This window comes from Lissotriton helveticus, chromosome 11, assembly GCF_964261635.1.
Source record: "Lissotriton helveticus chromosome 11, aLisHel1.1, whole genome shotgun sequence".
Taxonomy (NCBI): Eukaryota; Metazoa; Chordata; class Amphibia; order Caudata; family Salamandridae; genus Lissotriton; species Lissotriton helveticus.
The window spans coordinates 848228618-848255737 of record NC_136072.1 but is presented as its reverse complement, the minus strand read 5'-3'; the positions used below and the strand labels follow the sequence as shown (position 1 = coordinate 848255737).

General features: G+C 47.2%; 1 protein-coding gene across 1 annotated transcript in view; it reads right to left on the bottom strand.

Annotated features, from left to right (window-relative positions):
• Positions 1–387: 387 nt before the first annotated feature.
• The window catches only part of ZNRF3 (zinc and ring finger 3), a 410849-nt gene continuing 384116 nt past the window's right edge, over positions 388–27120 (bottom strand). Inside the window, exons 8-9 of the mRNA XM_078667083.1 lie at positions 24080–25870; positions 388–582 (exon numbers count right to left, since the gene is read on the bottom strand). Of these exons, the coding sequence (XP_078523209.1) occupies positions 542–582; positions 24080–25870 (1832 nt within the window). The 3' untranslated portion in view covers positions 388–541. The remainder of the gene's footprint in view (positions 583–24079; positions 25871–27120) is intronic.

Genomic DNA, 27120 nt, shown 5'->3' with positions numbered 1-27120 from the left:
AAGACCTGAGCTCTCGCAAAAAAAAAAAAAAGTAATTTGAGAATAAAAGTGGAAAAAAAAGTCTATTGCTTTTCTCTTTCTGTAGTACTGTGTTATATTTGTCTCGACAAGAAAGCCACCCTCCCACCCCCTCAAAAACGTTTTTCCTTATTTATTGAAAAAATATATCCTTTTAAATACCGCTTTCACATAAAATATATATTTATATATTTATATAAAAAAAATAAAAGATGGAGGTCCGAGCTTGGCCTTAACCCGCATTTTTTACACGCTCAAACTCACACACACAAAAACAGAGATGTGGAAAATCTACATATATAGAATATATCTATATATAATTACAAAACAGAATCACAATTTGGATTCTTGGACAAAGCACTGCGATTTGGCGTTTGTCTCCTGTGTGTTTGTCAAAGCTGAAAAAAAAAATATATATATATATATATATAAAAAACACAAACACAAAAATGTCTTTTTCCCTCCAGAAAGAGTCCGCTGAGGAGTCCATCGGGCTCAGCATATTCTCAAAGCTTAGAGTGCTTCAGTTGCTTGTACAGTTCTCCAGTGGGTGAGATTCCGTTTCTGTGTAAAGAATAAAATGTAAATGTTAGAGGCTCTGAATCATTTCACTAACTGAAATAAAAGCAACATCACTGTTAAGGGAAACTTAGCTCATTGAAGGCTGGCAAAGGAAAGCTATTTGCGCAGTGTAAGCAAAGTGAGAGTGTCTGCCTGACACTAGCACAAGCTGAAGACTTTTCCTTCCCTGCCTAACACTAAAGCTTGACAAGGAACCTTAAACACTCGCTGAACCCGTGGTGGCGGTGCGGTGGTGGTTGGGGAGTGCCGCATCCGTGGTTCGACTCCCAAATTCATTGTATGGCTGTCAGACCATGAGTGGAACACCAAGGCTTCCATGGTTCCCCAAGCCCTGACGCGGCAGTCTTGAGGCAGCAATATGCTCGGCAGTGCTGCTGCGACACCGCCAAGCAGATGATAAGTTTCCTCACTGCGACCCTAACCATAGTGGTGAGCATTTGTTAGAGTGGCAGTGAGGAAACAAAGTGAGCACTACGGTGGCCCCTAGTGCCTCATTCGATGCATGCAGGGGGGCACATGGTGTGCCCTTCTGGAGCATGCACGCCCAGTTCCTGCATGGCATGGACTTAAAAGTCAATGCTGTGCAGGAACATGCTTTGGCGTTCGCACTGAGGTACCTTTTTGAAAGGCACCGCTGTGGGAACGCAAAGGACCGCCCGCCAGACTACGAGGAAACTCATGATCTGATGGGCAGCCGGCAGTTGACTTTGGCGGTGCAGGAACACGGCGGTAGCGTGACACCCCGCTCCCGCCCTGACAAACTTGTATTCAGGCCCTCAGGCTGGTCATTGTCCCTCTACACACTAGAGCAGACTCAGGAAGCCTCTACCCTTTACCGACACATCTACAAACTGGGGATCGGAGGAATGTCTATGCATGTCTGATACAAACAGAGTAACTGGCAGAGTCTCTACATATTCTTGAGACTAGCAAACAATGAAGTTTCTATGCCCACCTAGAACTAGCATAGAACAGGTCAATGTTGGCTTCTGCCTCGCGCTAGCTGAGGCAGATGAACACATACATGCTGGTGTGGTTGTGAGGAGCATCTGTCCCTTCCTAACACTTGTGCACAAGGAGGGCACATCCATCTAATTTTTTAAAGGACTACAAAATGAAAGGCGTGTGATCTCTTCTTGATAAGCAAAGTAGACTTAGGGTGTCTCAGTCCCACCTCACAAGTTCTGAATAAGTGGGTCTGAATTCCTGCCTGACACTAGTTGGACAGTGGTCCCTATATATGGGAACAGGCTATCTGCAAAGCCTGGCCTTTTCAAAGATGATCTGTTTATTATTGCTTAATAATGTGACTTCATCACAAGCCTTGGAAAAAGTCCACATTTTGTTCTGGACATTGGTCACTGTCATGTAACATGCACATGTTGAAAGTTGGGCTGAGACCGTCAACATTATCGGCGCCCTCTTGCTCTCCTTAACCTTTTTGTGCGCGTAAAACAGCCGCCATTTTGAACACCATGGTTTCCCTGCTCTCGCCGAGAGCCAGCGCGCCGCTCTCCCCCTCCTAGCTTCGCCGGCATCCCCCGCATACTGACAACCCCCCTGCCTGCACCTGCCGCGAATCATCAAACCCCTCTTCAGCGCTGCTCTGCCCCGGGCCCTCGTCCTGTTCTCAGCGCAACACCTCCCCTCTTCCCATTTATGATCCCCGGCCCTTTGATGCAAACCCCCTTTCTTCCCGTGTGCCCGTTCGTCCTCCTCGTTCCCAAGCCGACACCCAGCTCTGCCGATACTGTTCCTTGCCCCTCCCCGTACAATAGAAAGTTTCCCCCCCAGCAAGGGATCCCCGGGTTGATCACAGCCCCCCCCCTGCCCTACGAGATCCGATCGAACCCCACACACTCCATGAACCGGCGGAATATCCAGCTGCGCGATGATCACCACCTGTTGTGAACGGGGCAGGGACTTCCACTGTAACCTAGCGTGGGAACGGGTTGGGAGGGGGGGGGGATTCTGAGGATGTCTTTCCATACATCAAAGCTTTAACGTGAATATGTAATCTGCAATAAAGTCATAAAACAGTGTATAAGAGGCCAGGCCTCAAAAATGTAGCTAGAGCACCTCAGAACGATACCTTCTGTCCGTTTCGTTGTGTTCTCCTCCGGAGAGAATAAAAACATCTTGTTTCCTGCCTTCCAGTCTCCAGCGCCTGCCTCTTCAATAGTTTAACTTCTTTGTGGGTTCAAGAGGCGACACCGCCGGGCAATACTTAAGGATCGTATATTCTGGTTGGTAGTGCCACCCTTTTTCAACAATTGGCGTCCCAAGCGTGGGGCCCATCAGCGACTCGTGGATCCAGTGGGAGAGGTCCTGACGACAGAGTGAACGACTGCAACGATCGGGAGCGCGCCTGTCCGATAGACCCTCGTCTGACAGCCGATCATCCGAACTTCACTGGTTCCGAACAGACCTCTCTCGAGTGATCTACGGTCCTGACTGGGAACCATCAGGAGTGCCGCGAGGATAACGGAGAAGAGAGGACGATCGGGCGCTGGATTCGGAAGACAAGAAACTGTCCATGCGGTCCGGGTAAGGTCGTGTAAACACGACAAGTTGCGAAATAATTGCTTGACTGTTTAGGAAATACTAGTATTGCTCTTTTTATTTATTTGGAGATTCGCTGTCCGCAAACGGAGAAACAACAGGCTCTCTCTTTGCAAACAGTGGAGGATAGGTAAGGCAGCCGTCGTGCCTATTTTTTCTCCCCCACTGAATAAATACTTGAAACTGAACTGTTGTTCGCAAAACTATTGTTTTCTGGAGATTCTCTGTCTGCAAACAGGGAAGAGACCTCCCTTTTTGCAGATAGTGAAAGGGGTAGGTAACGCAGATCTTTGCGGACCTACTCATTCTCCCCATTGAATATTTATTGGTCTTTTGTTATTTGATTCATGAGGTATTCACTGCCTGCAAACAACGTAGAATAGAAATATTCTGTCCAGTCTTTGCACACAGTGATAAGATAGGCAGTGCTGACTTTTTGTCCCTCGTTACGAGCCGTCATGTCTGTCTTCTCCCCACTGATTAGTAGCCTGTTTAGCCCGGACCGCCTATTAGAGATGGACCATCCAGCCCCACTGGAAGGCACCCCTAATAAGGACATGTTCACGAAGCATGGATTGATCTCTATAGCCTATAGCAAACTATGGCATAAATACACGAAAAAGGATCGAGAAAGCCAGTGGCCACTGATAGGATCCTTCGATGATGATAAAATAAAAGCGCTAGAAACAGCCCTTGGTAAGAGCAAGACAACACCCACTATGCTTGATAGTTTCGGCATGTGGCGCAAAGAAACTGAACAACGTAAAAAGAAAACTGAGAGTAGGTTGGGAAAAGAGCTGCGAAAAGCAGCCCACCTAGCTGCCCAGAACTTAGAAAAAGAGATAAAGGAAAGAGAGAAAGCTAAACAGAAACTAGAAATGGAAACGCCAAGCCAGTGTCCGGTTAGAACTTCCTCCATGCTCTACCCTGATTTACCCTCGAAACAACGAGCCAATGAGGACCTGCTGTTAGGTCCTCCTATCATCTACATGCCCCCTCCATATGCCCCTTCTCAACCCTTGGCGCAGCACGCGCCACCCCCAGGTACAAACGAAGGTACCGCCACAGCGTCTGCCCCAATGGCCTCTGTGCCAGCCGAACCCCTTGTATTAAAACCCGCATCAACAACAACGTTAGACGACCATGAGACTCGAGGGGCTGGCCCTGCAAGAACAAACAGACTAGACAAAGATGAGCGAGTGGGGATCGACAAAATAGCAAGGACACTGGTAGAAAGGAAGGATGATGAAGAGTACATCACAGATATGTTCAGCTCGTATACAGGGAGTCACAGTCGACATTTTACCGTACGACTGTGTTATCATGTCTTGAATGCATACGAGGACCGATATCGAGACAAAGGTCCCGAGAGCCTAAGGACTCTGTACCGGAAGGTCGATATCGGGGATGAGGGCGAGTGTGATGTGTCGGACCTCCTTACGCGTACGCTTGAGGTTTTCCGCCACCTCACTGAACGAAAGCCGGGAGCTAAATCCGCAGCCTCCGTAGTGACCGAACCACCAACCGAGCAATCTAACACCATGATGCCGATACGAGAGGCTGCCCCTTACTGGGTTCCTCCCCGGGGTACAGGGACTCACGATGATGCAAACAACCAAGATGCGAAGGGAAGGGTAGTGTATAACTGGGTCTACCAGCCATGGGACCGGCAAGAGATACTGACATTCCGGAAATCTCTACCCGACCTACGTAAAAACCCCACTGCCTTCTATACTGAATTGGGTACAGCCCTGGGCTCAACGATTATGACCCTGGCTGACATCGACTTGTTCTTCGGGTTATGTCTACCAGCTGATGTGTGGAAGCAAATCCGGAAAGTCGACCACCTTGAGCTGTTTGGACATACCTGGTCACAACTCAATGACCTGGATAAACAACGGGGACCAGGACAAAAGCCTTTGAAATCCATTCTAGACCTTCCAGATAAAATCGTAGAGAAATTAAAAACCCTAATCCCAGAAAAGAAAGTGGACTGGGCGATAGTAACAGCCTGTCGCCAAAAACCCCAGGAGGATGTATCGGAATACTTCTCCCGGTTTGAAACGGTGTTCTCCGATTACAGCGGCCAGGACATGACCACTGCAACCGGACACCATCTGTTTGTCCAGAATTATGTTAAGGGCCTATCATCGGAAATCTCCCAGAAACTACAGGCCAGCGAGAGTAGTTGGGCAGCCTCCAAACCTACAGCGATTCTCCAAATGGCCCAATATTATGAGCATCAGAAAAATGAAAACGATAGGGCGACAGAGAAAAAGAAGAAGGACTTAAAAGAGGGTGATGATTGCCAAACTGCAAGGGGTGACTATAGGACGAGACCAATACCGGGGAAACTACCAGACAAACGTCCCTAAGACTACATTTCCCCAGGACCGCACTCTGACTTCCTACAGTGGACGCACAGACCTTAGAGAAAACCAGTGCGCTTTCTGCAAAGGAACTGGCCATTGGAAATCCCAGTGCCCAGTTCTTCTGGAAATGATCAGAAACAAGGACACCAGGGATGTAGCAAACGGACCGAGACCTAAGGGACAACAACGAGGGCCCCCAAATGACGCGACTAACGACAGATCAAGCAGACCAAATACGTTCGATCGACCCAGGCAGAACCAATATCAACAATCTGACTATGACGACACTCACACCTTCGCATAGGACAGCCAAGGGCGAGGGAGGGATCCAGTCGAGCTCTATGTTGACCAGCAGGGCCCTTATGTCACTGCTAAGGTCCTGGGTACCAAGTCTCCATTTCTGGTAGACACTGGCGCAACACGTAGTGCGTTATCTAAACGACTGATTCCAAGGGCACCCTTGTCTGGCTCACTCATAACATCGACAGGTTTCGATGGAACGCCCTCCACCAACCCTTTGTCTGCCCCGATTCTCTTTGACGTAGAAAACAACACCACCGACACCACGTTCTTGCTTTCCTCCAATAGCCCTGACGCCATTATGGGACTTGACTTACTGAAACACTTCCGAGCGACGATCAGGTGTTCTCAAGATGGAGTTCGAGTGTTTCTTTACGACAACCCCGTTCTGCTTAGACATTGCTCTCCCCGACACATGTTTTCCATCACCGACGTTGACGCGTCCCTGCTTGACACTCTACCTCCGTATCTGTGGGCCAAAGCGGATTCGGACGTAGGGCGTATGTTAATTGACCCAGTGCACATTACTGTCCGACCAGACGCAACACTCCCAAAACTCCCACAATATCGGATATCGCCAGAGGGCGAGAAGGCATTGGTAATGATTATCCAGTCTCTGATAGACGCAGGAGTGGTAGAGGAAGTAGTTAGCAACGTTTGCAACAGCCCTATCTTGCCCATTATCAAGAAGCAGGGAGAGGGAGATGAGAAAGCATACCGTTTTATCATCGACCTCCGAGAGATCAACAAAGTGGTGGTACCCCAGTACCCTGTGGTCTCAGACATCACCACCATCCTGACTTTGATTCCATCCACTGCCACCACCTTTTCCGTCATCGACCTCAAGAACGCATTCTTCTCCATCCCCATCCACCCAGACAGCCGATATCTCTTCGGCTTTACCCTAAAAGCCCGCTCATATAGGTTTTGCCGAGCGCCTCAAGGCTACACAGAAAGCCCTAGCATTTACAGCCAGGCCCTCAAAAGACAACTAGACCAAGTCCAGTTACCCGACGGAGTGGTGTTGGTACAATATGTCGATGACATCCTTTTGGCAGCCGACACCACCCCTCTAGCGGTTACCGCCACCATTCAACTCTTGCACTTCCTTGCGGAAAATGGCCACAAGGTCTCCAAGAAGAAGTTGCAATTCTGCCTACCCAGGTCACTTACCTAGGCCACCTTTTGTCCAAAGATGGAAGAAAACTCACCCCTGATCGAATCCAAACCATTCTAGATACCCCTGTCCCTAAGACCCAGAAGCAGGTTCGCTCCCTATTAGGCCTCACCTCCTTCTGCCGACAATGGTTACCAAACTTCAGCCTCGTTGTAAAACCACTGCTTTCTCTGCTAAACAAAGACGTCCCTTTCCCACTCCCTTGGACCCCTGAGTGTCAAACTTCCTTCACAGAACTACGAGATGCCCTTTGCTCAGCCCCTGTCCTAGGTACCCCTGATTACAAAAAGCCCTTCTCCCTTTACACTCACGAAAGGGAGGGGTGCGCTTTATCTGTCCTGACCCAGGCCATCGGCCCGAGACAACGACCGTGCGCTTACTTCTCTGCCACTCTTGACCCTGTAGCCAGGGCCTTACCTGCCTGCCTTCGAGCCGTGGCTGCTGCTGCAATCTCTATCCGACAGAGTGAGGGGATCGTACTCTCGAATTCCCTCACGGTATTGGTACCCCACGCAGTCGACACCCTCCTGAACCAAACCAAGACGCAACACCTGACGAGCGCACGACTGACCGGATACGAACTGACTTTGCTTGCACCCCATATCACCCTGAAAAGATGCACCACACTGAACCCGGCAACTCTGTTACCCTTACCAGAGAACGATCCCAATGTACACCCTATAGATGACTGCGTGACTCTCACAGACGAACAGACTAGAAGTAGGGTTGACCTCAGAGACACGGCTTTCCCTGACCCCGACGGGGAGCTGTGGGTGGACGGTTCTTGCATCAAACTCCCCGATGGCACCACTTCCGCTGCCTATGCAGTCACCACGGCTCGAGCTGTAATCGAGACAGCCCGCATCACGCAACGATCTGCTCAGGCAGCGGAACTAATTGCCCTAACACGAGCTTGCATCCTAGCAGCAGGAATCACAGCTAACATCTACACCGACAGCCAGTATGCCTTCGGGGTGGTTCACCATTTCGGACTCCTCTGGAGGGAGAGAGGATTCTTGACCTCACACGGCACACCCATTTTGCACGGGGATTTAGTCTCCGCCTTAATCGAAGCTGTCCTCCTCCCCAACAAACTTGCAGTTATCAAATGCCAGGCACACAAGAAAGTGACAGACATTATTGGACAGGGAAATGCACTAGCCGACATCACCGCCCGAACGACAGCTGAAAATAGAACGACAACACGTATGTACGTGACCAGGTCACAAGCAGAAAACTGGACTGACGCCAAGGACACAATTAGAGACATACAAACGGCTAGCACACAACACGAATTAACTGAATGGACACGGGTGGGATTGAAAGACGATGAAGGCTGCTGGCGGACAAAAGACACGAACAGATGGTTGCTACCTGATTCATACTTGATTCCCATATTAACCATGGCACACTCCCCTGCCCACATAGGATCAGCCCCCATGATCGAACTTGTCTCCAGGGTTTGGCACAATGACAAGATCCCAGATTCCGCCAAACGCCTGGTCCAACAATGCTTAATATGCCTGCAACACAACCCCGGGAAAGGAACTGTAGTACCCCGGGGGGGATTTGGGGTCCCAAACCACCCATTTGAAGTCCTGCAGATGGACTACATCCAGCTAGACAGATGCCAAGGCTTGAAATATGTGCTCGTCGTGGTGTGCGCATTTAGCAAGTGGGTGGAAGCATATCCAACCCGTGACAACACCGCTATGGCCACTGCAAAGGTTCTGTTAAAGGAGTTTTTCCCCCGTTATGGCCTCTGTCGTGTTTTATGGAGTGATAATGGCCCCCACTTCGTAGCCAAAGTTATCCAGCTCATCCTAAATGGGCTGGGTATTAAACAGAAATTCCACGCAGTCTTCCACCCTCAATCTGCTGGGCTTGTCGAACGACACAATGCCACACTAAAGCTTAAACTGGCCAAAATAGTGGCTACCACGGGCCTGAAATGGCCAGACGCCCTCCCATTGGCATTGCTATCGATGCGCTCTACCCCCACCCGACATCACTTAACCCCTTATGAAGTTGTCTTCGGTCGACCCATGAGCGTCTGGTCTGCCCCGAAACCAACTTCCATTCATGACGTTCCGGACGTCCTAATGTCTGATTATCTGTACAAATTGACTGAAACTTTGTCTGTCCTTCATCAGCAGGTGCAGCAGGCCATCCCCGATGCTTCCAGGGGTCCGGGTCACGCCATCCAGCCGGGGGACTTCGTGCTGATCCGAAATTTTCAGCGATCAAAGAGTTTGGAACCCCGGTGGACGGGCCCCTGGCAAGTGCTGATCACCACTCGGACCGCACTTCGAGTGGAGGGGAAGAAACACTGGCTGCACGCTCATCACTGCAAAAAGGTCTCTCCAGCCCTGGCCACGACAGACACCGTCAACACCCAAGAAGAGCTCCTGAACCAGGACCGACCATCGTTGAACTGCTATCCTGATACTGAGACACTTGAACTTTCAAAACATCCTGACCCCACTGTGCCATCTCGAGAAGGGTACTTCCTGCGTCGAAAGGAGGGAGCTTCGGCTAAGTAGGCCACGGACTAGGTTAAAGGATCTCAGAACGGTGACCCAAACTACCAAGGGTTACCTAGAGAGAAGCTAAAACTAAGTCCGTGGTCCTGCCCACTACCGAGCACCTTGAAAACGAAGATGATGGAAGCGCCAGATAAGAAGATGATGGAAGCGCCAAACAAGAAGCCGACGGGGACAGCAGGAAATACCCACTACAGAAATCCGAGAACAGACAGACTCCATAGCTCAAAGACAATTGCACTCTTCATCACAATCCTCTTCTGTTTTCTCCTCATGAACACGCTCTGGATTTTGGAAGAACATGCACCTGCTCACGAAACATTCCTAACCACTGCTCAGCCTACCACCATGAAGGACCATTATCTAATTTCGCTCTCTCCTCAACTAAGAGAGAGGCGAAAGGAGTTTTGGAACAACTCTTTCGTGCAGCTACTTCACCAGCACAATCTCGCCACCAATACCACCAACTGCTGGATCTGTGGGTTGCTACCCCATGCCACTGGACATTCAATACCATTCATCCCTTCACCCTTCTCTGTCCACGGCTCCTGCCTTGCTTGGCTGATCCTCCTGCAAGAAAGCTATACGGGCAATGCCACCTCCAGCAGAACTGCAGCACATTCTTCTCACGGGGCCGGGCGAAACAAGACAAAGACACACTTCTGCCCGCTGACCCCCAGCGACTCGATCCAAATGGACATCCCGGCTAAAGAACGAATCGAAATGCAGGTGTTCAACAATCCAACCAGACCCACCTTCTCCTATCTGCGGAAACGAACGGCTGCCACTCTGACTGTGGCCCTGTCGGTCATCAACGTCACAGGCCACATGTGTGTAGAAGGACTTGGGACACAGCTGGTGGGTCGCAGCGCTTGCCGCTTTACCAGAACTTTGGATTCCACGGATCCACCTTCCTTTGTGGCATCCCCAAACATGTATTTCATCTGCGGCACGAAGGCCTACACCTGGCTCCCCAAAGGCTGGGGGGGCACTTGCTACATCTCCTTCGTCCTTCCTCTGACTTATGTAGCCCCAGCGAATCACCACAGGCAAAAACGAGCCAAAGACATTGAACAAGCCGACTCAACAGGGGCGCAGTTCCTCGATGCTATGAAAGGACTCGTCCCTCTCTGGGGCCCGATGGCAAACAGCCGTGCCATCCGACATTTGACTCAGGCAGTCGAGACGACCATGAACATCACAGCGGGCATCTTTGCCAACAACACTGCCGAGCTCCAAGCGGTCCGTTTGGTGGCTCTTCAGAACCGCCTCGTTCTAGATGTGGTTCTGGCGGACCGTGGAGGAGCATGCCGCATTATTGGGTCCAGCTGTTGCACATACATACCGGACAACTCACCCTCAGTGTACAAAGCCATCGAACATCTTCACAGACTCTCTTCGGAAGTTCACCAAGAGCAAGAAGAATGGTCGCTTGGTGGTTGGTTCTGGGACACCGTCAAAAGCTGGGGCTGGAGACTGCTCACCATTATCATGATTCCCGTAGTTGTAATATGTGGCCTGTGCTTGGGAATTCAATGTCTGCCACCTATGTGTTCTTTATGTGCGAGTTGTATTTTTCCCAAAACTGTGGACTTTGGAAGCGAACACATGAGAGCATTGTATGATACCGAAGTTAGGAATTTGATGAAAATTGACATTGAGTAAAGCAAGTTGGCTAGATATGTTGAAAAGGGGGGACTGTTGAAAGTTGGGCTGAGACCGTCAACATTATCGGCGCCCTCTTGCTCTCCTTAACCTTTTTGTGCGCGTAAAACAGCCGCCATTTTGAACACCATGGTTTCCCTGCTCTCGCCGAGAGCCAGCGCGCCGCTCTCCCCCTCCTAGCTTCGCCGGCATCCCCCGCATACTGACAACCCCCCTGCCTGCACCTGCCGCGAATCATAAAACCCCTCTTCAGCGCTGCTCTGCCCCGGGCCCTCGTCCTGTTCTCAGCGCAACACCTCCCCTCTTCCCATTTATGATCCCCGGCCCTTTGATGCAAACCCCCTTTCTTCCCGTGTGCCCGTTCGTCCTCCTCGTTCCCAAGCCGACACCCAGCTCTGCCGATACTGTTCCTTGCCCCTCCCCGTACAATAGAAAGTTTCCCCCCCAGCAAGGGATCCCCGGGTTGATCACAGCCCCCCCCCCGCCCTACGAGATCCGATCGAACCCCACACACTCCATGAACCGGCGGAATATCCAGCTGCGCGATGATCACCACCTGTTGTGAACGGGGCAGGGACTTCCACTGTAACCTTGCGTGGGAACGGGTTGGGAGGGGGGGGGGATTCTGAGGATGTCTTTCCATACATCAAAGCTTTAACATGAATATGTAATCTGCAATAAAGTCATAAAACAGTGTATAAGAGGCCAGGCCTCAAAAATGTAGCTAGAGCACCTCAGAACGATACCTTCTGTCCGTTTCGTTGTGTTCTCCTCCGGAGAGAATAAAAACATCTTGTTTCCTGCCTTCCAGTCTCCAGCGCCTGCCTCTTCAATAGTTTAACTTCTTTGTGGGTTCAAGAGGCGACACCGCCGGGCAATACTTAAGGATCGTATATTCTGGTTGGTAGTGCCACCCTTTTTTCAACACACATTTTCTGTGAGAGCTGATTCACCCCCTCACACTTGTGCAGAATGAAAAACACTATTCCTATGGCACATAAGCAAAGCCTGAGGCAGTCTGTTTTCTTACCCCACACTATAGCACATGCAGAGGGAGTTTCAAACCCTGCCCTGCACTAGCATAAACTGACAGTCTATCGTTTGACACTTAGCTGTATGCCCATATCCCTACATGATATTCGAGTTGCTGGATTCTTATTTCAGATAGTCACATAGCACACGCTACTACATTTAGTTATATCCCCTATAAACGACATACATAAAGTGAATACATCCCCATCTTCCCACCAGGGGAGCATAAGCAAAGTTATACGACATAGAATGAAGTGGCATGAAGGTAGAATAAGTTACGTTGCTGTACCAATGGTTTTATAATCCAGCATCTTTCACAAATGTGCGCACTTTAAGTACTTGAGCCACTATGTGACAGGACCCGAATGATCTTATTCAATATTTCACAAAACAGCCAGTCTGTCAGCAGAGAGAGAATCTAAGCAGACTCTGAGGATGTCAGCAAAAAACTAGGAATCAATTTGGTGTCAATGTCCTTATCAAGCCACAGAACCTTCAGGAACCAGAGAGATGGTTAGTTTGTGAATCTATGATAAATAGCAAACTCCAAAAATCAAAGATGCAAGTAAGTATCTTCCCTTGTAGCATGGGCCTTCCATGGATTTACTTATATTTCATTCAATGATAAGTAGTAATATGCATAGTGAGAAAAGAGTCAATACCGAAAGTGTATTCTCTAGCAAATGGTTGCATTATGCAGGGATCAGTGGCAGTCAATCAAACGTTGTAGTCCGTGGAATTCAATCAAATGTCGATTACAGAGTGTAACTACTCCCACATAGCTTGTTGGCACAGGTGTATAAACAAAAGACCTTGGGGAACCATTTAGTCCTTTTATACCTTACAATATAGGAACCGGTTCATATCCAATTCAGATATCGAAAGGTTTTACTCTTCCTAAATTATGGAAGTTAGATTACTGCATACTTGCGTACATATCAAAGCACCTCTACATGGAACATCGAGAAGGCGGCAATTCGACTTCATTCATACGTGAGGGGAAACGGCCTTTACAACGAAGCCGTTTCCACGAAATCTTTAACCGCGCATGCAGTACAACGCATGCGTGGTTACCACTAATGCCTTTACCACGCATGCCTTTACTACGATGTTTGTAGTAAAGGCATATGTGGTAAAGGTAAAAAAAAAAAAAAAGGGGGGGCTTGGGGGGGGGGGGGGGGTCTCCCCCCCAAATAAAACAACTCACCAGAAGTCACGTCGGCATCAGAGTCGTTTAAGAGAAATCGGGAAAAAATGCCGTTTTCTCCTAACGACGTATGACGTCACCACGCAAATAGTCGAGGAAAAGTTTATGCGTGGTAAACGAATTCCGTTGTAACGCATGCGTGGTAAAGGCATGCGTTGCAACGGAATTTGTTGTATCGTCATATATTCTACGTGAGCTGTATTTTACTCTCCGTCAGCAGGCACAGGACGAACGACAAGGACCAAGCGATTAGAAAGCAGTACAACACAGCCATATGTGATAGACCAGCAGAGCGGGCAAACATTCCCTAGACTGGTGTAGACACACACAAAGTGGACATATTTACAATGTTTTCTCACTCTGCAGGAATAGTTAAATTTTATGGCTTTTAAGTTTCAAAAGGTGGATTTTTGTTGCTGTATTAAGCACCTATTGTGTAGTGTTCGCACTGCTATTCCCAGAAGGCACTCAAACGAGTGGATCGGAGAAGGCTGAATGAAATACTGGAATCTGTATGGTGCATAGGGTAGTTTTGGCACAGTCAGGAAGTACTTATTGGATGATCATATGTCATGCGAGAGGACAAAGTATCTGAAAGGCAATATGGAGCTGTCCCATAAATGTCTCTGAAGCCTAGTGTTAGAAGTTGGTAAAGGGCCCTATTTTTAGTAGGCAGGCAGCCAGCTTGATGGAGATAGAATGCAGTAGAAGGGATTCTGGGGAAAGTTATGGTATTCTAGTCTCAAAGTTTAAAATGTTGTCAAGAGAAGCGAAGGTGTGATTAGGAAAGCCCACTAAAAGAAGACTGCAGTAGTCCATTTAGCAGATCAACAATGACTTAATAAGTGCTCCGAGTGTGTGGAAAGGAGTACAATGGAAGATGTGTGTATGTTTAGGATTTTATATCTTGCTGCTGGGGTGGTGATGAAAGATTTGAACCCATTTAGGGGTTGTATACAATAGCCAGGTTTGTGAAAGATGTGGTAAAAGTGTTGACAGAGGGAAGCTGAATTAGCAAGCTTCCATGACCAAGAGATCCCTTCTGTGTGGGAAAATGAAGTTTGAACACAATATACCAGATTACACTCCAACAAGTCTAATCACCGAATCTCTGAGATCCTGTAATTTATAGGGAGAAGTTCGAGCCAAGCAGGGCTGGATTACTATTCCACTTTGGAGCCCGGATTTCCTTTACACCGCCCTCTTCACGCAAGTACAGAAAAGTGCTGTGCAACACAGAATAAGCTACATGCTATAGTTGCATTTATTCTGTCACTTAGTGGGCATAGAGACTGGAGGCAAGTAGTAAATGGGTACAACCACTGAGCGGTCACTAATGTATTGCATTAATCTCTAAGAGGCTGTTAATGCATGGTCAGAGCTGAAACAATATCAGACTGATGCCTCTGGAAGTCCAGTCAGATGGAGTGTCAGATGGAATGCCAAAGCCAGGGCCTCTCAAATGTAATAACAGGATAGTATTTCGCCTACCAGCATAATGCCTCTAGATGATTCTGGGAAGATGGGGCACAGTTAGATGAATGTATGTGCCACGTTAGGGTGCTGCCCTCCAATCAAGTTCAAAAAGATAAATTGATGGACAGAATGCAGAACAAGGTCATACATTTACCCCAGTACAGAGATCTGGGCCTAAATCCATAGTTTCCTTGCTCACCATGCCATTCCAGTTTGGACCCAGCCATATGCAAATCAGTCTTGACCCTGTGCCCAATAGGAACAGTCCTGCCCGAACTGCCAAGCGCGTTCCTCCCTTGACTGAGAACAAGCATCCTAGGACCGGTTTCCGGTCCAGGGAAGACATGGCTTGGCAGTTCGGGCTGGACTGTTCCCATGAGGCACAGGGTCAGACTGATTTGCATATGGCCATGTATGAACTGGGGTGGCGGAATGAGCTAAAGTAAAGTAAAGTAAAGTCCACATTTGTAAAGCGCACAATCACCCGTAAGGGTCTCTAGGCGCTGGGGGCCGTCGGGAAGATTAAGCGAGCTATTGCCCAGAGTCACATGGTGCTGGGCTAACCTGCCGCCGGAGCCGGGGATCTAACCGTGGTCCCCAGATTCCAGCATCAGTCGCCCTGGCCGTGGCGCCACACCTAAAGAATGATGATGGATTAAACCCAGATCAGTTGACTGGGGTTGTGTGCTTGCAATGTTCAACACTCTGTCCATCATCCCCTTTGGTTTTGCCCTCCAATCAAGCATCTCACCAACCCCGAAAAAGGGTTGTATGTGATTTAATAGAAAAAAAAATTCATGGAATACCACTACTGAGAAACCATTTCACCTAAACACTTTAATAGACATTTTCAGAATGGATAGCATTTATCTTTTCATAGAAATTAATTCTTAGAATGGCTTTGTTCAAAATTGGCTTTTGCATGCTTATTTTTTATTGTGTAAATACAATGGTTGCAGGTCTTACTTTCAGGAAGAGCTTTGCTAGAGGTATTTATTTCAGTGCTTTACTATAGAGGACATTATTTTAGATTTATATCTTATACATTATCAAACAATTACTTTGGATGCTTTTAAGTCACTGACCCCTCATAACTGCTAAACACCATCCAACCACCTCTCACAACCAGTAGAGACACCCCCACCCATCCATGACCTCTAAAAGAAAAAACACACCTCTCATTCCTGAATCCTAAAGACCCTTTCCACATCTGAACTCCATGCATCTCTGATACTTAAAGCTCCTCACCACATTACACCCAATCCTACACGCTAAAAACACTTTAAAAACCACTAACCTCTACCAATCATTAAACCTTAAAAACCCTCACTATACATAAACTCAAAAAACCCTCAGCACCCCTATTTCTCCACCCATCCCAGAAGCCTAAAAACACCACGCACCCCTAAACTCCTTATCTGTGAACACTAAAAAATGGTCACACCCCTAAACTCCACCCATCCTTGAACTCTAAAAAACCCTTTCTATGCCTGAACTCCACTAATTCCTGATCCCTAAAAACCCCTGACCGCCCCTAAACATTGCCTATCCCTAAATCCAAATAACATTCACTAGTTAAACTCCACATAAACATACATATATATATAGCTAGTGAAGAAGATTGCTTGGTCGAAACGCGTCGCCAATAATACACTCTGAAAACATGGACACTGTTGTGCGAGTCTTTATTGTCCATGGTGGATGTACCGGTAGAATCTTTGAGGGGGACAGACAGACAGACAGACACATCAAATTTTAGGGTGGGGGGATTTCCTTTAAAATTACCTTTCATTTAAAATGTTTGCTTTATTTTCCATTAATTTATATTTCCTTAAATTGTCTTTCCTTAAAATTAGTTTTCAATGATTTGGTTTCCTCCAATGCGGAGTCACAGTTTAAGTTGTTCCATTAATTCAAATACATTAGAAGAAAGTGCTGAGCACTGAGCTTTCATTGCGAACCCCACATGCAACCATAATCCCCACCACCCCTTTCCAAAGAGATAACCATACTTGTCCTGATGATATGTACATTCTAGTTGCAGGAACTGGCTTTTGGCTATACAGTTTACTCAATACCCCTGCATCATAGCAGCTTCACTAATGTCATCAGCGACATTAAAAGTGAGGTTATGAGCAACGTATGCAGGCGAGCTAAAATTGTATTGCTCACCTTAACTAGTGAATTCAGTGCTGTTTAGGCATTTGTTAGTAACCATACTGTCAATTCAACTAAAGCTTTTTAGGGGACTCATGTTTTTTTTCCATAAAATAGTATTTTCTCATCTGAGTTACAAGCCATATCTTTCTTCACCAAGGCTTTGCAATGTATTTTTTTTAAATGATGTAGTGGTCTTAAATTTCAGTTAGCTAAAACCATACTTAATACAATAGGTGAAATAATGCACGTAAAATGAAATAAGTCAAAAACAGAATTTAGAGTGGGAGGCGGATTAGCATTTAACGTAGCTGCATAAAAGAAAGCCTATCAAGCAATTCAGGCTTCAGTTAGGGATCACATTTGATCGGGACTACAACAAACTTTACACTTAAAATCCACATACTTTCCAAGCTTAAAAACATTATTTAATGTCATTATCTGAAATCATACACCTGATGAGCAGCATGTATAAGGACTATGTTGCTTACCCTCTAAGCATCGGTTATTGGCATGTATTGTTGCAGATTCACATGCTCTACATGCTCCTGCTGTCTAGTTTTGGGTGTGGATGCATGCAAGTGGCTTTTCTTCAAAGTCGTCTTTCAAGTCATGAGGTAGATTGATTCCTCTTAGTGATAATGTGCATGGGCGTTGACTTGATTGTTTTCCCACAGGCAGATGAGAATGGAGTGTAAAAATAAGTAAGTAAAGAGATGTCCATGTATATGAAAAGGTAAAGGAACTGGTAGGTATATGTGAATCTACAGCACTACACACCAAGAACAGATGCTAACAGAGTAAGTAACATAATCTGTTCAAGGCATATCTGGCTGTAGATGCACATGATTTGCGTAGACAGTATAGAAGTGCCCTCCAAAGTGGTGGCTAACCTGTGGGTGTTGGAGTTGTTTGAAATAGTGTACATAGCTCTGCCTTCCCTACTTTAGCTTGCTGGCGTGCTAGCACATCCACACAATGGTTATTGAAAGTGTGTGGTGTAGGACATGTATCTGCTTTGCATATATCAGCAAGTAGGATATTGCCCAGGGAAGTAACAGAAGCCCCTATCTTGTGGGTAGAGTGTGCTTTAGAGGGTGTAGGTAAAGTCCTTTTGGCTTTCACGTAACATGTCTGAATGCATTTAACTATCCACCTGGTAATGCCTGATTTAGATATGGGCTTTTCTTTGTGAGTGGGCGAAAAAGCAACAAAGAGTGTTTGGATTTGCAAAAGTCTTTAGTTCTGTCAATATTGTACATAAGGGCTCTTTTCTAATGTATGAAGAGCCCTTTCCGCAACTGAGTATGGTTGAGGGCCGAACGCAGGTAACAAAGGATTTATTAAGATGGAAATGAGATACCACCTTTGGAAGGTATTGTGGGTTGGTGTGAAGGACCACCCTATCTCTGTGGAGCTGGAAGAAAGGCCTGGAGCTCACCAACATGTCTGAGTGAAGTAATGGCAAATAAAAAAAGTGACTATCCACGCAGAAAATGAAGGAAGCAGTAAAGTAATGGTTCAAATGGTGGACTCATAAGTCATAAAATTCCACGTAGGTGCAGTTGGAACTCTGGGTGGAATCACCGTTTGAAGACCTTCCATAAAGGCATTGATGACTGGTACCTTGAACTAAGACAGGTGTTGTCTATTTTGTAGATAAGCAGCCAGATCTAAGCATATGGATGTGAATGCAAGGCCAGAGTGCTGTAGATGCAACAGGTAACAATGTTGTGTATTGTAGCATTAAATGGGTTGATACTCTTATTAGGACAGTAAAAGACAAATCTTTTCCATGTACCTGCACAGCATGCTCCAGTAGTAGACTTATGAGCTTCTTTGAGAATGGTCATACATTCAAGTGAGAGATCGAGATAACCAAATTTTATGACCTCTGGAGATAAATTGCTAGGTTGAGTTCCTTGGGATTTGGGTGCCTGAGTTCTCCATGGTTCTGAGTGAAAAAGTCTGGGTTGAGGGGAGGCTTCTTGTGGGGAACTGCTGATAGTTCTAGTAGTGTTGCAAATCGGGGTTGTCGGGCCCAAGTGGGAGTCACTAGTATGAGTTTGAGAGAGGTTTGCCTGAGCTTCTGAAGCAGAACAGATGCAGAGGGAGAGGCGGAAAAGCGTAGACAAATATCTCTGACCAGTTCATCCATAGAGCATTGCCCATGATAGGTAGTGTGGAAACCAGGAGGCAAAGTGTGGGCATTTTGTACTGTCCACAGATGTGAACAGATATATTTGTGGTAATTCCTACTTGAGGAAGAAAGGGAGTAGGACTCAGGGGTGGAGTTCCCACTTGTGGACTTGTTTCTGCATCCTGCTGAGGTCGGCAAAATCTTTGTCTGTTCCGAGGAGGTTTTCGTTAACAGATTAATGAGATAGGCTGATAACTGTAGAGAATGTATCTCCTGCCCCTCCCCCCCATTGTTATATGTAGTTCAAGGTTGTCATATTGCCCACCCGGGTTATGACAACCTTGCTGGTCAGGTAAAGAGTGAATGCTTTCAATGCTAGGTTAACAGCTTGAAGCTCTAAGTAGTTGAACTGGAGACCCTTGTGTTTGGTGTCCCAGAGACCCTGGACTGTGAGATGCTTTAAGTGAGCACCCCAGCCTGTCAGCGATGCGTCCATTGTCGGGAGAATGTGGGGAGCAGGGTCGAGGAAAGGCCGCCCTTTTAGCAGGTTTGTGTTCCACCGCTGCAGAGAGCGATGGGTGCAGGTGTCCATCAACATTAGATCCCCTAATTGACCCTGTGACTGAGATCACTACTGTGCTAGACATTCTGGGGGAATTTTGCATAGCAGTTCAGGCAGAAACGAAAAAGGCATCTGTTCCATCACCAGCAGGCCATCATCTGGTGAAACTGGTGTAGAATGAGATGGAGGCCACGTAGGGCGAGGCCCCGGAGGGTCCCAGTTGAAGCACGTTGATTTAACGAGCAATAACATTTTCTGTATCTTAATAAGCAAGATGGAATACATGATCAAAAGCAATACAGACTAGGGTGAGCACAAACTGAACATAGTACCAAACAGTCTTGACAAGGAGCACAGGCTCACACATCCAAATCAGACGGTGTAAAGAAAACAATCGAACAATGGAGTCAATGCCCATGCACATCACCAAGAGGATGAGTGACTACCTCGTGACTCGAAAGACTGAGAAGAAAAACAACTTGAACACATCTGGACCCAACACTAGATGGCAGGGGTAAGCAAAGCATGTGTATCTACAGCCACACATGCCTTGAACACAGGGCTTATGGTGCAAGACCTGCCATTGCAACTCAATTCTAGTTCAATGATACGTACAAAGCTTGATTCACTGAGTGTTTTACCTTTAATGAATGTTGCATAGTTTTTAATAGAACCCAAGTTACATAGCAGCCCATGGTGCCTATTCAACTGTCATTTGTAGTAGTCAAAGTGAAGGTACTTCCGTATTACAAAATATGTGCAGCAGTCAGAGGGAGGGCTGCAGGTTTAGACTGGTGAAAAGCCACTACACACCTAACAAATATTTAATAATATTGTTTGGGCAAGGTAAAGGCCAGACAGAGGTGTTTGGTCAAGCATATGAGGAATTTGGGCGCCAAGCGTGGCCATCAACATCAGCTCCCCGTAAACAATTTGTCAGCGACAAATTGTGTTCTGTATATGATTTAGTCTTTCTACCCATGTGCTGTACATTGTAACAAAAAAGTACACAAAGTAACTGAAGGGTATGAGCTACATCAACTAGGTAGGTAAATGCTGAAATTGGAAAAGGCTCAAAGTAGCCCATTTGCACCACCTTCGTCATCTTTCAAGTGTATGGTAGCAAACTGCCATTACTATGCAATGAACATATTTCTATGACTACGCTGCCCCCTGATCTTAAATGATTTCAGCATGAAAGACTGATGTTTTTGAAACGCCTGGCCCATGTGTGGATTACAGGCAATACCAACTTGTTGTGGTTGCTGTTGTTGGCTTTCTTCCTCAAGAAGATGAAGTAAAGCTTTGAATACGATCTTGGTTGAGAACTCCAGGTTGGAACTGGAATGAAACTATTAAACTAAATATATTTACTTTTATTTTTTAACTTTGATGCTCGTAGGCAAAATACTCCTGCACCATGTTTGATTCCAAACTTACTCTGGGGACCCAGACCAAACCAAAGTCAAGGGGGTCAATCCCATCTAAAAATCGCAATAAATCAGACATTTCCTGCTTCCCTGATCTAAAGAACTTTGTTCAAGCCATAGTCATGTTATACAGATATTTAGAGCCCACAATCATCATGGAGGGTATACTGGCACTGAGCAGATGTGCAGCAAGGCAAACTAGGGCCGAATGAGAATGCTTGAAAAGCCAGTTCTTTGGCTTCTTTCAGATTTCAAGTAGTAAGGGGGGGCTCTTATATGTAGTAGTGGGTCATTACATGCTTTAGGAGCAATGTAGGAGAAGGCTCAAACACCAGATCTGGTTTTCCACAAGTGTAAGACTTATACAAACAGGAGTCCGGATGAGTAGAGGCGTCTGGCCCAGTATACCTCAAAAATAGCATCTGCTTTCACAAACCTTTCAATGTTATGTAGTGCCTTGAAATTGTGCTCGCTTGGGAATGGGGAGCCAGTGGAGCTTCTTGAGGTGTGGTGTGATTTGGCCCAGCTGGAGAGGTTGAAAGTGATTCTGGTCTCTGAGCTCTGAAGGTTCTGCAGCCTTCTTGTGAGTTTTTGTTAATCCCGGCATAGTGGGTGTTCCCATAGTCCAGCGTGCTTGTGACCATGACCTGAGTGATGGTTTTCCGGGTGCTGATTGGGAGCTATTTGAAAATCTTCCTCAGAATCTTCAGGGTAGGGAAGCATGAGGTGGTGATAGCACTGACTTGGCCGACCATGTTGAGTTTGCTGTTGAGGATGGTAATAGCAAGACTTGAAAATTGTGATTCTTTATTAAGCAGCCTTCCTAACAAACTGCCCTGCACCACTATAGGAGTCCTTAACTCTGCTGCCCAACAGAACAAGGAACGAACTCATCTCAAACCAGTCCTCTAACGGTTTAGCACCAGGTGTAGGACTTAGAGACATTTTATAAGAAATCACCAAACTTTCTGTGAAACAAAGTACATCTAGAGGATACAAAGTCTTACTGAGCACATGTTTACTATGAAGTGTTCTCTTTACTGCAAAGACCCAAAAATCTGAAATTCCTGCCCAACTACCTTATTCATGGCACTTCTTGTTTACATTGTTAAAATCTAGCCTAATGAATCTGCTACTGGCTGACTGAAAGTTGCTGCTAGCCATATACCTATATAGCATCCAACACTGACATGCCAGACATGCTCATGGGCAGGCTCACAACTTGCCTTTGCAAAATATCTCCTATATTGTATGAAAAACTTTAGGTCTCAAACACCACTGTGCTCCTATATCTCAACGGCTTCAACGCCCTTGTCCGATGGTCAAATCCTTGTAATACAAAAATGAATAAATAAAAGATCGAAAGCAGACATTGTAAAGATCAACACCATTGAAATATGTCAAAATGTCCACTTGCTGATGGATTTCCATTTGTAGTGGTGGACAACATCCTGAAAATGGCACTGGAGTCAAAAGATTCTAGCGTTCCTGTAACATCCTCATGATTGGAACACACTGTCCCTCGGCGTCCTCAAGATTTTTTTCTAAAAGATTATTCCAGATTTAGACACAAGGTGGCAGGTGCCTTAAAGTGTTTCAATCGAGGAAAGACTTGTGTTGCAAACACATCATCAGTTAAATAACTAGAGATACCCTGCCAACTACACAAAAGCACAAGTTGACTAGTTAAGTTTCCTAGAGCATGTGAGAAAAAAAGTTCCAGCAATCCCGTTGCATACATTTGGACATTCAGGGGGGCGCAAGTTGTAACCGGTTGGGAGGCCAGGTCTACTTAGTGTACACAATTTGCACTGATCTTACAGGAAATTATTCCATACAGTATGACAGCACAACATTATCAAACTGCTCACTTTAATGAGACTAGGCCTATTTTATGGAGGCAAAATGACAACATGTTATGCCTTGCTAGGGATATTTCCCCATATCATTAAGTACTGAAAGTGTAAATCTAGACAGACCGTTCCATCTTTAGTTAGGATCTATGTAGATTGCATTATATTGGAGCATTTGTATAGTGCTTACTTGTTGGTACAGCCTGTGCTGTGTGTTTCTAGCACCCCCTAAAGAATGTGTTGCTCGCTACTGAAGGACAACTATCATAAAGCATGTGTCTAGCGATGCACAGCACTGGCTGCACCAAGAGTAAAAAACTAAACACTGTCACTGAAGTAAGTGTTCTCATGCACTGCATTTACCATGATGCATTGGGGCAAACTGAGTTCTGGGATGTGAAGCAGTGTACTCCCATCCTCTTTCAGCTTTTAAAGGCAGGCTGGGCGATAGAAGCATTAGGTGCTGAATACAGAGTGGAAGATGACTTTTAATGGTAGATGTTGGAGAGAAATTTCAGGAGTTTGGTGAGGGCTTAGGGATAAGGGATCAACCAGTCTTAACCCCTTCACCCCAAAACAGCGGGCATAAAGATAATTTCAAGACCCATGTTAAGTTCACAAGTCTATGCAGGGAAAGGGCCGCACAGAACTGCAAAGAGACATGAGCATGTGTCCTTATTTATCCACTGACAATTGACGCTCTACATTCCCTTAGCTTATTACTAAAGTGCCAAAAAATGAACATCCTCCTCCATAACTCCTATGCCTAAACTTTATTGTATACAGTATCTGTTAACTTGATTTAGGTTTTACGCTAACCACCAGACTTACTGCGGTTACATATTTTCCATCCACCTGAGGATTCTGCGTTAATCAGTTTGCATAATTCAAATTCTTACTTCCAGTCAATCCCTCAGGCTCTGGAGGGTGGAGCCACCATGGGAAGAGAAAACAAGGTATAAATAGAATGACAAATATTGCAGTAGAAGACTAGCACATTTACCTGTTTCATTGCTGTTTCTCATTGTGTCCAGAAGAGTAGGGCAGGTGCTGTGGAAGAGAGCCCGTGTCTCGTCTGCAAGCGAGCAGTTCCGCTGAATACAAGGGCCTGGCCGGTAGAACAACTCCTTTTGCTCTCCAGCCTCCTCCTCATCATCATCGTCCTCCTCTGGCTCCTCCTGCTGGCACTCACCCTGGACCGGTGTCCCGTCCCAAGAGCTGTGGTGGGTTCGATCTTCAGTATAGTCTATGGGCAACTCTGCTTCGCAGTCCAGATCTTCAGGAATGATGGGGATCCGCTGGCCCAGCTCACGCTGCACCACCCCAGCATAGCAGTTGGGCAAGGCCTCCTTGGCAAGAGTGTACTGCACACTCACAGCATAATCCTCCGCGAAGCAGCCACCTCCACCACTGCATGCCACCTGTGTCTCCTCGTAAAAGCAGCATGGCAATGCCTCATACTGAACCCCATCAATCCTATGCAAGTGGTCCGGATTAATACTGTACAATCCCTGGACACAGCCTGGGTGGTGCTCATCCCCTTGCCGACAACCCCCACACAGGGCTGGACCGAGAAACAAGGCACCAGAGTCTATCTGCATGGCACTCCCACTGCTGTCCAGCGGTAGCCGCTCACCTGGTGAAGGCCGCTGCATTTCAAAGCAACAGGGGCAGCCCTGCTCTGGCAGAATCCCAGCCCTCTCAGGACTCTTACAGTTCTGTGTGGCATCCATGGGGATAGGAGTCTCTTGGGGGCACTCAGGCCCACCTGTCTCAGAGGTAGTGCTGTTTGGGTCCCGATGCTCTAGCGACGAGCTGCTGCTGTAGTTCATCTCCATGCTGCAGTGGGACAGCTGGTCCCCTGAAGAAGAGGCCTGAACAGGTCGCCCAATTCCCCCTATGCTGCCTGCACCCCCAAGGCCACAAACATGCATCGAAGGCTCATCAGCTGCAGGGCCGGCCTCCACAAGAGGCGTAGGCCCACGACCGCCCACCCGGCCAGGGCTTTTGCTGCGATAAATATAAGGGTCGTAGTCACTGCTCAGAGAACTCCTAAATGTAGAGCAGCTGCCATATACTCCCTGGTTGCTCACTTCAGTGCAGTCCAACATGGAATCACTGGAGGAGCCGTGCCCTTGACCTGAGCTGCTACTGCTGTCACTGCCAGGGCAGTCTGCCAGGTACCCACTGCACACAGATCTATGACCATGGTAGCAGCTGAAGCTGGAAGTGCTGCCCGTCTCCAGACGGGAAGAGGGAGCCATGTGGACAATCGTGGGGAAAAGCATGTTGCTGGGGCCAGCAGCGGCCTGCAAGGCATGGGCAGGGCCAGAGGCAGAGGGGACCACCCCAGCAGCTGGGCCATCCTGCTGTGGGTAGCTCAATCCTTGGAAGTAGTAGTGCTGGTACATTGCCTCATATTGGGAGAAGCAGGTGGCTCGGGAGAAGCTGCGGCCATTAAACTTGGGTCGGCGGAAGGCAGAGCCTGGTGGATAAGGTGGATGCTCCAGGGTGCAGTGATGTGGGTTGTGGTCCAGGTGGATAGGCTGATAGCTGTGCAGGTAGGCTGGGGACTGAGCTGGATACAGGCTTTGTTCCCCATTCCGGTCCACTGTCAGCAAGGTAATTGGGTTGCCATGAGGATCCATGCTGGTCCGCGTTGGGTATGTCGCAATCTGGCTGGTGCGATGGACTCTCCCTGGGTAGTGCACAGGAAGGATCACCCTCTGCTGCCTGCTGCGTACTGTATTACCGCTTTCCATGCAGATGGGGCCAACACCTCCTTTATTTTGCTCTACAGAAAGAAACATGAGTTATTCCTCAGCAATGAAAATAGACATTGGATGCACAAAACTGAAAAGTTATCGCACCATTTTACTTGACTGCAACAAGAATTTGTTCCTAAGATTACAAAGAATACATTTGCTGCATAGAATTCCACACATTTCAACCATCCTTGGGTGGCAGGAAGCCCTAATGTCAACCACTAAACCTCAAAAGCACTTCCCCGATCCCATAGAGGAGACAATGCCCCATTTAGATCCTCAAAGTGACAGTTTGGACCCTTGACCCTCCATCCTCCAAAAAATGGTTGGAGATTCACCTTGAAGGAACAGAGGGAGATGCAATCGTTGCCCAGCAATCTTCACCTGATAACGCTGTTTTTTTTGTTTTTAAGTTTTCTACGCTAAAGAGTTTGAGTTTAAAAGCACTTTTAGAGCGCACGTATACCGGCGGTTTCTTGGCGCTGTAGCTAGTGGGGGCTGAGGTTTAAGAGCAGGGAGAAAGAGAGGAGCCTTTATTCAAAGGACTTTGTGAATAGGTAGGTTTTAAGACTTTTGCGGAATTGGGGATAGAGGGTGATAGCACGAAGATGAAGGGGAAGGGAATTCCAGAGGGTAGGTGCCAGAATAGCAAATTTGGAGCCGCCCCACTTCTTTCTCCGGAAGCGAGGGATGGTGAGGAGGGACTGGGAAGACGAACGTAGGTCCCTGGAGGGGACATAAGGAACAATCTCGGAGGAGATGAAGGCGGGTGCCAAGTCCAATCGGGCCAGGAAAGTGATGGATGCGAGCTTAAATTGAATTCTAGCCCGCACGGGGAGCCAGTGAAGAGATTTCAGAAGTGGGGTAGAGTGGTGGAATTTGGGGAGGTTGAAAGCCAGGCGGGCCGCCTGGTTTTGGATCTGTTGTAGGCGGCGCAGACTGTATGCAGGAATACCGGCATACAGAGCGTTCCCATAGTCCAGGCGGGACACCACCATGGCCAGGATGATAAGTTTGAGAGCAGAAAAAGTAAAGAAGCGGGACACCTTGCGTATAGTACGCAGTGAGAGAAAAGAAGAAGATACCACAGAGCTGACCTGGGAGTGGAGGGTGAGTTGGGAGTTAAGTTTAATGCCTAGTGTTTTGACTGAGGAAGAGGGGACAGGAGGAAAGCCAAGAGAGGGGGGCCAGAAGAGGGGGGACCAGGGGCTGGATGAACCAGCCGTCAACACCAGCTCGGTTTTGTCCGGGTTGAGTTTGAGGTGATTGTGGCTCATCC